General features: G+C 40.6%; 1 protein-coding gene across 2 annotated transcripts in view; it reads left to right on the forward strand.

The window, feature by feature from the left end:
- The window catches only part of LOC138011628 (stabilin-2-like), a 100,918-nt gene that overhangs the window by 23,545 nt on the left and 67,373 nt on the right, over window positions 1-10,000 (forward strand). For both annotated transcript variants that reach the window (XM_068858735.1, XM_068858736.1), the window contains exons 10-17: window positions 782-949; window positions 1,695-1,841; window positions 3,210-3,347; window positions 4,112-4,174; window positions 5,067-5,189; window positions 5,301-5,351; window positions 7,005-7,085; window positions 8,906-9,055. In XM_068858735.1, the coding sequence (XP_068714836.1) occupies window positions 782-949; window positions 1,695-1,841; window positions 3,210-3,347; window positions 4,112-4,174; window positions 5,067-5,189; window positions 5,301-5,351; window positions 7,005-7,085; window positions 8,906-9,055 (921 nt within the window). The remainder of the gene's footprint in view (window positions 1-781; window positions 950-1,694; window positions 1,842-3,209; window positions 3,348-4,111; window positions 4,175-5,066; window positions 5,190-5,300; window positions 5,352-7,004; window positions 7,086-8,905; window positions 9,056-10,000) is intronic.

Raw genomic sequence — 10,000 nt, forward strand, 5'->3', positions numbered from 1 at the left:
TCCTCCATTTCAATGTTGATTTTTCACGGTCTCCGAAATCAAGATCCGGTCATCGATCGCTCAAATGTTTCAACATTGTCTGGGGGGAACGACGGGGGGAGGGGGGGGGGGGCGAAAAAGGCAGGGAAAGAAGAACACGCGTTGCTCATGTAACGATGAAAGCATGTACGTTAAATTCTCTACTTTTCGCCCAAAATTTGACAAGTGTCTCGAATTCCTTTGACCCGGATTGTAGGTGCACTCTATCCTCACGGAATCAATGAACGCCTCTCATCCCATTAATTTATTAACAAATTCACGTTACCATATTTCCACCCATGGCAAAGCTCCTCCACACCCTCAAAAAAAAAAAAAAACAACAACACCCACATTTCCTCTATTCGCTCTGACGAAGGGTTAACGCTCAGCTTTCCAAATCTTTCATGGTGGTAATTCGACCTTTATCAACTTGTTTGATAAAACCAAATTGTCATACGTGGGTTGAGTTTGTTGGTTATCTACTCTGCACCGATAGGTTTTTCTCCGGGTACTCCGGTTTTCCTCTCTCCTCAAAAACCAACATTTGTTTGATATGTATTAATTTGATTTGACTTCATTTGTGCACCACCCCACAAGCTATTCAGCTTTAAACCTGGCGTGAAAATAAAGTTATATTCTATTCTAGCTAGATCTTACAACTCAGTGGCTTTCATATTGGCTTTTATTATATCTGGCAGATCAACTCGAATTCCCACGTTTTTGTTATTCTAATTCAATGATTTCCCTTTTTACCTTATAACAGAGAGTAACTGAGCTAAATGTGGGGGGCCCCGATATAGTGAAGGGGAAGCTAACAACGGCTATCGATTTGTTCACTGGTTCGTTTGTGCATCAAGCCCTGTCTGGTTCAGGGCCATTTACTTTCTTCCTAATGGTGGACAGTGCCTTTGCAAACTTGACCCAAGAGCAGGTAAAAATTCTTAGAATAGGAAAGTTTCCAAAGAGTATTTTTGTGTGGCTGGGTAGTAGAGTAAAGTTGAGCTGTATGATAAAGGCCCGGTTAAACGATTGGAAACTCCTTGCCCTTCCCCCCCCCCCCCCCCTCCCCCACCCTTTCTTTTTCAACCGTATTGAAACTTGTTGAATCAATGCTGAATTAGTTTAGGGCGGTTTTCAATTGAGTCTCGAAAGTAATAAGCGAATTGCTTTGGTTTTGCATTTCGTCGCTCAGTGATTGGTTTAAAGGTTTCGCGCCACTTTTTTGCAACCAATCAAAAGTGAAACCAAAACCAATCGTGCCTCGCGGGTGCACATTTTCCCGCGCTTTGTGTCGGCTGCGTTTAAGTACTTCGAAATTTGATTGGTTTACTGGATTGTCTCCCTCCTTTTAGATTGGCCAAAGTAACTACTTTGGTTTTGGTTTTATGACACTCGAGTGAAACTCGCTCTAAAGTGCCAATCACCTCAACACACTTTTCCACTTTATTTATTCTCCGAAATCGTACCAAATACGTCGTGTTTTGTTATATCTTAACATATCTTTAAGACGTAAAAGAACCCACACACACTATTTGCAAAGATTAGGGCACGGCGTTCCCGGTTTTGAGGTCTGTCCTCTGTGGTATATCATGGTTGCACGAGAGAGTTTCAACGAGTTACGCGCATGCATGGGTACTCTAACAACACATGTGTTTTATTCATTTTGATTGTCTCAGAAAGGTGAATTGACCGCCAACCTTGACATGGCCTCCCATTTTGTCAGTCGACACCTTGTTGCTGGTGATTTAGGTTCAATATCTTTGATAGAAAATGGAGAAGTGTCAACACTGCAGGGAATCAATGCGAGAGTAACAGAGAACCAGGTAAGTATGACTATGTCGCCACTTCTAAGGCTTAATGGTGAAGAAGTGTATTTACCGAAGATCTTCTACCCTTTTCCCTCCCGAGGTTGCGCCACATTTTAAGAACGGAATGAATCTCTTGAAATAATAGCGAGCTTTACGGAAGGACGAAGACGACGGCGACGAGAACGCCACAAAAGAATGGCTATGCACGCCCTGCACGTGCGTTTTGCATTTTGGCAAATTTCTTTGCTGTCCTCGTCCTGACAACGACGTGAATTGACAAAATTTGAGGTTGTGTAGAGGACGTGAGAACCTGACGAAACATTTGCAATTTTTTCCCAAACAACCACACAATCTATGCCAATTTTACTCCTGCAATGTTGATACACACTTTCCATTCTTTACGAATTGGGGTTATAACCAAGTTATTACAATAACAGAAAGGAATATTTTTAGACGACGTTCTCTTGGCGTCGTTGTCCTTGCATAAGCTCACTAATTGCTTTGGGCAGGAACGCATCAAGGGGAGTCTTTATCTCCACTAATTCCTTCAAGTCAACCTTTTCACAAGTAAATTTATTTTAAGGAACAGGTTTTCCAGCGAAAAGTATCATATTTTCCTCGATAGCTTTGTTTTGATTGGCTTTTCCAACAGTGGACGTACTAAATCTCCCGACGGAGGCGTTATGTAAATAAATCTACTCAGGAAAGGGCTGACTTCTAGGCCAGTTATGGGAAATAGAGGCTCCCCTTGAACGAGCTCGTGCTTAGTGATAACACCAATGCGAAATTACATTTGAGAATAGGACAATCACATGACTTTTGGAGGGCATATAGTTTATTTGTGGCCCGAGTAGCATCATTTGCGCCCGAGCGGAGCGAGGGTGCAAATGATGCTACGAGAGACACAAATAAGCTATATGCCCGACAAAAGTCATTTGATTATCATTATTGCCAATACACAAGGCCAAATCGTACCAATTCATTTACTAAGAAAAAATTGTTTAACGGAGATGTAGCACGAAACTGTGGTATGGAAAGTTGTTGCTATAACATGATCAGCTAATGTCCCTCAGTGTATACAAACAAAGGTTGTGAGAATGAAAGGAATGTATATATATTTGAAGTGAGGGTTGTAGACCAAATGTAGAAGTAATCCTCGCACGCAAATAGGACAATCTCATTGACCGAGCGAAGTTGATTGACATCTCTGCAGCCAATCAGTATCAGGGTGGCAAATGTATTTTCAGCCCGCACATTTCCCGTTTGGCCCGCAAAAAGACGCGTTTTACAGAGGGCAGTTTGTCGTTTGGCCTCGCGTATTTATAATAATGATTATTGATTAAACACTTTCTGATTAAGCTTTCATATTTTCATCCGTTCCAGAACGTTACGCATTTCAAACTCGATGGGCATTTTGTCACCGCAAAGGTCCTGTTGCCTGATTTATTGGCTGGCAATGGGATAATACATGTGATTGACAAGATCATGTGGCACGTTGGAGATTATAAAGAAACAAGCTCTGTAAGTTGCTGACAGTTGGAGGATGGTTACAACGTTGAAAAAGTTCTCTTTTCTCTATCAGTTGTTCTGTATTGGTATTTCAAGCATTCTGCAAACTCCCTTCCCCCTTGTGCTTATGGCTCTGCGTTGCTCAGACGGGAATTCAAATCTATAGCTACAGGGATTAGAGATGGAGGGACATTCAGGTCCTTGAAGATCGAACTAGAAACCAGACGCACATTAACTAACTGACATTCTGTCCGCAAGAGACGAGTTCTTATTTATTTTTTTGTGGAGCAAAGATTTTGAAATTACGTGCAAATCGGGGATGTGACATTTTAGATAACGTGGCAGATTTCACCAGATATACGGGGAAGTTGTGGTTTGTGAGTTAAGTGCAATCATAGTTAATAGAGGGTACTGGTTTTGAAGATTGGCAAACATCAAAGGAGCAAACAAAGATGCCAAGATTTAGGTTGGAAAGTCCACTACCGTGCACAATGTTTTGTTTTGCGTTCATACACTATGCATGAACTACGTAACCAACACGTTTCTATTGGTTGGTTCCTCAGTACGGAGTAAACAACTATCGTGTTTTGTGCACGGTCAAGGCCAAAAAAGAGAACAAAAACATACAACAAAGAATTTGGTCGGGTTTCATAACCATTCCCCTCTATTAACTATGGTGCAATTTACCAAAAATCTCGAAAGCTTTGGAACTATGTACGTTGTTTGCTGAGTTTCGTCAGATGATTAAAGAAAGTTGTTTCTCTTTCGTCTTTCAGACACCTTCTCTTCAAGTTTTGTTTGTAGACAGTGCATTTTCGATTTTTGCATCACTTTTGCAGGTATGGGCGGTCTGATCACAGACAGAGAAATAAGGAAAGAATTGTAAACTACAATTCAAGTTTGTTTGATTCACTCAGATTCAGTTTTATTCTCAGAGAAGTAGGACCATCTATTCTTAACATGAATGGCATGATCTAATTTCAACCTGACAAATGCTACTCTTGACTGCATTTTCAAAAACTCTCATATTTGACAAAGTGTGGCGACAATACACCGTATTCCAAAATGGCCGCCAATTTAGTATATTTTTGTTTGATTGCAAGTTGGCCCTTTTGGCCTCGCTTTCAAACGTAAAATTCAAAAGAATATTTAACCTTGAACGCGGCCAAAAGGGCCTATTTGCAATCAAACAGAAATATACTAAATTGGCGGCCATTTTGGAGTAAAGTGTATTGCCTTCACAACAAAGAACGCATAGTCCAAGACGAATTAACTCCTCAGGGGTTTTTGAAGGTCAATTGTGTCCGACCGATGTTGTGGAGGTCGTAGGTTCGATTCCTGCTTGGGACTGTGATTTTCCAGTTGTTCTTTCCTCCGTTGCCACGAAACTAGTTTATCATTTTCTTAATTCTTATTCGCAGACTCTGATTTGGATAAGTTTTTCAAACAGTCCTCAGTCCTGCTCTTTTCCTCAACTCTAAAGCATCACTTGTTTGTAGACACACAGACGATAAACGCCAGAAGGGTATCCCCAGAACTCTACTTTTAAAGCAAACAAAAACAATTACGCAAGCCCAAACTTGAAAATTGCACAAACGCTTGCCTTAACTCGCTTATTTTAAACAGGTTGTTGACTTTAGCAGTTAACGGGACCATTTGAGCGTCCATTTTATTATTTGCAATTCTAGACACAAAAGCGATGTTCGCTAATGCTCTATTTTATATTTCCAGTCCTCCGGAATCGCTGCAGAGTTGAATGCATTGGGAGCCCAATACACTCTGTTTGTACCAGTAAATTCAGCATTTGACAAAATTGACAACAGCACCATGAGATTTCTGGTCGAAACAGATGAGGTAAAACCGACAGAAAACGCTTTTTCCGTGAAAAATTTGCCGATATTATATTTCTTTGCCTCAGATAACATCTTTCCTTTACGAAATGTCTGACAATTTTCTTGTTCACAGGGACGAAGAAAGATGAAATCTCTCTTGAGGAACCATATACTGACTGGCAAGGTAAGTTAAGTTAAGAAATCGCCGCCTTTCTATTCCTAGGATCTTCTAAAAGAGATAGGACCCAGAGAAATGAAACATACTTAGTCAACAAATGCAGATTGTGCATTTGCTGGATTAGGCAAAAACACTGAAATGGTAAATCGGCCTCGTAGGAAGATAAGCACGCAATCAACCAATATAAGCTTTAGACAAGCCTCAAAGCGGAGTTCCCTTGTTTATTCAAACCATAAGTCAACCTGGCATGAGCCTGCGATCCAATCGAAAACTAGTACCTGGTCTGCGGTCAACTTTAAAAAAGTGAGCTTTAAACTGGAGCCCTTGATATTTTCACGTGATACTGGTCAGCGGGTGCCTTCTTTTGACAGGTGTCATTAAAAACGCGGGTTGCCCCACAGAATTTCACATTGGCATACATGGATCGAACAGTCCTACGGACCTTTAGATCGGAGGGAGCGATCGGAGGACGAGGACGACTACGAACACGACTTTTCCGTTCTGGGCACGCGCACTTGGAAAAATGTTGTCCTCCAATCCTTATGTGCATGCCCAGTACAGAAAACTCGTACTCATAGTCGTCGTCGCCCTCCTATCTAAATGACCCTTTTCTCGGTCAGATGTGGTACCATATTTTCTTACCAATGGTGTTCCGCGCGCGCGCGCCCTCGGCGCCCGGAGCTCCGCTATCAAAAGATAATTTGATAGTTATTTCTGTCGCTGTCCAGTGCTACGAAGCCAACCTATTTTTGCAGTGTACTTGGACATGTTTAGTTACTCGATTTCTTTTTTATTGAACTAATTAATTATTACACAGCTCTGTGTGCGACTACGGTTGATTGAGAAATCATCTGCATGTTCCTTAGGCACCACGCCTTTTATAGTGCGTCTTCGTGTTTAATTCTTAGCGCTTGATAGGGATTATGGGAAATGAATATCTATTTTTAAAATCCGAACCCCAATGTCTAAATTCGCTGGACTCAAACCCGGGAATGTGCAATTATTAACCCTTTCACTTAACCACTAGACTACCGCATAGCTAACTGTCAGAATTTTTTTTTTAAAAATATGTCAATATATTTTTTCTTCCGAATGCCGCTGTAAACGTGTATTATCACCGGCTAAGAAACAAGTTTAAAAAGGAGAAAATGTCGGTTACCAAACCTTAAGAGAAAACGAACTATTTTAAAATCAAGTATTAGACTTAACCGCCATTCAGCAATGATTTTATTTATACTAATTAGATTTGGTAAATAATCGGTTCACTTGTCAGCCAGTTGAGCTTTAGTTGTTAAGCTGATAAAAACAGTTCCTTCACATTGGGTGCTCCGGGTTCAAATCCTGTCCAGGGATGCAGCTTTTACTTTTTTTCTCTTCATCTGCTACCACAAGTCCTGGGACAGTAATCTAAATTGACGATGACAGTCAATCCAGGCAAAATTACGAATTGTCGATAATCGTCATTTCAAAGGTAGAGAATATGTTGCGATTTCTTTTGCTCGTTTTCGTTCCCTCACATCCACTATCCGAGAGCCTGAAACAGGCTACTACAACTATAACAACCACAACAAGGTAAACAACAAAAACGTAACTTTTGTAGAGCTATCATATTGATGATACGCGTTGTATAACTGAACAAGTAACATTTTTTCGTTTTAGTTCTCAGTATTAGATCTCATATACAGTGGCAGAGTCAGAACCGTGGAAGGGGAATCCGTGCTGATAAAGCTGACAACTACGGTAAGTGAGCTGCAAAGCGAACAGCAGGGGAAAAGAATGACCAAATCTCGTCCGTGATTGTCATAGGCCATCTCGGAATTTCGCAGGGAACTGGGGCGAATTTCAAATTGAACCAATCGGTAAATTGACACCATCACATGAAAGATAACATTGAGATTGGCCATCCGTCCAAGTTTGATGCTTTTAGGTCGAACAGAGACCGAGTTACTTTCTTAAAAACACAGTTAAAAATCCATACAAACGTCTCTAATTTTGAGGCTGCGTCCCCCAAAGCTATATAAACTCTTTAAAGAAATTTTCAGATTTGGGACAACTGGAAAATTTTATCATGGACTCAATAATTTCAACTTTTTTGAAAGTCAAGAAACCGTAAATGTCCATCGTTTAGACTTCATCATCTAGACTTCATCCAAATCTTCCTCCAAAACATTGGAAAAACGAAAAAAACGTCGTTATATCCAAGACGACCTCCAGGCACTGCACACTAATGGCTGATAGTGTTCAATGGCTCAGCCAATCAGATTTCAGCATTTGCATTAGTATATTAGTAGAATTCTACTAAATTCTTATAGTATTTTCTTTTAAAAGCAACACTGAAATTTGACGTCATTTGGGGGTGATATTAACCTCTTACTAACCGAGCGAGAGGGCTATACTGGGTCCGTACAAAAACGACGGAGGACGAATATTCCCCAGTACGGCCCCTAGCAAGTGACGGTTATAGTAAGTTGTTTATCATATGGCACCGTTTCTTTTAGCGGTCGGACACTTCTCCGCTTGGTGAATGTTTGTAATCTTCGTCTGCCCTCAGCGATCTTTGAACGGTAACCTTTTACACGCAAAATTAAATCCCGGTTGCTATGTAGAATTTGTGATGAAAAAATTACTGTGCCTTTCAATAACATGCGGACTCTTAAATTCAAAGGTCAATTGACAAATGCGTTTTTCGCTACCGTCAATCAAATTTTCGGCGGCTCCTCGAAGCTTCCGACTACTGTTGACCGCGCAGTAATCGAATCACATCGTTGAGCCCAGTTCAGTCAACATAGTCGGAAGCTGGGAGGAGCCGCCGAACATTTGATTGACGGTAGCGAAAAACGCATTTGTCGATTGAACTTTGAATTTTAGAGTCCGCGTGTTATTGAAAGGCGCAGTAAATTTCGCTTTTAAGGAACTTTGTGTGTTTCGCTCAACGTGAATTTCCCGGGAGAGATAAAAAAGACGGAAACGGACCGTTTCCATGAGAATCGTCCGCACTGTAAAATCCCAACCAATAATCAGCTAATCCGACTGCTCCATTTGGCCTGACAATTGCTTGCCATGTAGCGAGTTTCAATTGAGTGTCGTAAAACCAAAACCAAAGTAATTACTTTGGCCAGTGAAAAAGAACGGACACAATCCAGTAAACGAATTAAAACTCGAAGTAATTACACGTAGCCGACAAAAAGCGCGGGAAAATGTGCACGCGCGAGCCACGATTGGTTTTGGTTTCACGTCTGATTGGTTGAAAAAGTGAACGAACTAACCAACTAGTTCGTTCCTTGTATCGTTCTTTCATTCGTTCATTCATTCATTTATTTATTTATTTTTTGTTGTTTTACTAAAGTTTAGCTCTTCAACGCTGGCAAAGCTTTACCGAGGAACTCGTCTATCTTAAGAAAACATTAGCTCCAGGCATTTAGTTATGCCAGTTATTGAAGATTTACGGGAAGGGCACATTTATTTACCAACGGTGTTCACCAGCACCTTGTTTAAGCTGAGAGTCCAAACAGGCTTTTTGTTTGATTAACACCATGTTTTTGTTTGTATTATTTGTTCAGGGCGGGATTTTTTTGGATGAAGACGCGCGAGTGATCAATTCTAACATCCTGACCAGTGATGGAGTGCTGCATATTTCAGACAACTTGCTAATCCCTGATGATATTCAGCCTTTGCTACCGAGATTCTGCAACAGAAAGATATCTCGTAGAGTAAGTTTTCAAGTGACGGATGGTCAAGGATGGCTTGCAGCTATTTGGCACATATAAGAAATCCGTAAATCCAAATTTAGAATTCCATCAGATAAAATACCAGCACAGAAAAAAAGAAACTGCTCAATCGTTTTCGTTTGGATTATCACCCTGACGGACAAGAAAATTAAAGTCGCTTTAAATATGGGATAATAAAATTACCTCCGTTAAAAATGGCTCAGGAGCTTTTATGCAAATGTCACAGTTTATTATTTCACATAGACTTGAAAATAAGAACCGCCTGGAACAGCAAAACCTTAACAGACCCACAGGAAGCTTTTGAATCGTCACACTTAAAGATTTCACCCTCAGATTGAAAAGTTAGAACCACTTGTTGCAGCATACTAATGAGAACCACAGTAAAGTAGCTTTCGTTTGAATGGTCACTCTGTAGGATTTTACATTCAGATTCAAAAGTTAAAAACACTTTGAACAGCTTAATAAATAGTACAACAGGAAAGTACTGCTCAGTAGCTTTCATTTGAATGGTCACATTTTAGGATTTCACATACAGACTCAAAAGTTAGAACCACCTTGAACTGCTTAAGAAACAACTCCACAGGAACGTACTGCTCAGTAGCTATCATTTGAATGGTCACAATTTTGGATCTCACCCACAGACCCAAAAGTAGGAACCACTTGAACAGCGTAATAAACAGGATCACAGGAAAGTACTGCTGGCCGGCGTGTAAAGTAGAGTATATATAGGATATTACATGGCCGCGCGGGGATACAAATTTTATCTTCAAGTGCTGCAAGTATCTCTTACGAGTGAGCGAAGCGAACGAGTGAGAGATACTTTCAGCACGAGAAGATAAAATTCGTATCCGCAAGCGGCCATGTAATGTTCTGTTTATTATATAGATATGGATGAAGTTCCCGCGAAAATCAGTTGTCATGGCTCTG

Source organism: Montipora foliosa, chromosome 7 (genome assembly GCF_036669935.1).
Source record: "Montipora foliosa isolate CH-2021 chromosome 7, ASM3666993v2, whole genome shotgun sequence".
NCBI classification, from domain to species: domain Eukaryota; kingdom Metazoa; phylum Cnidaria; class Anthozoa; order Scleractinia; family Acroporidae; genus Montipora; species Montipora foliosa.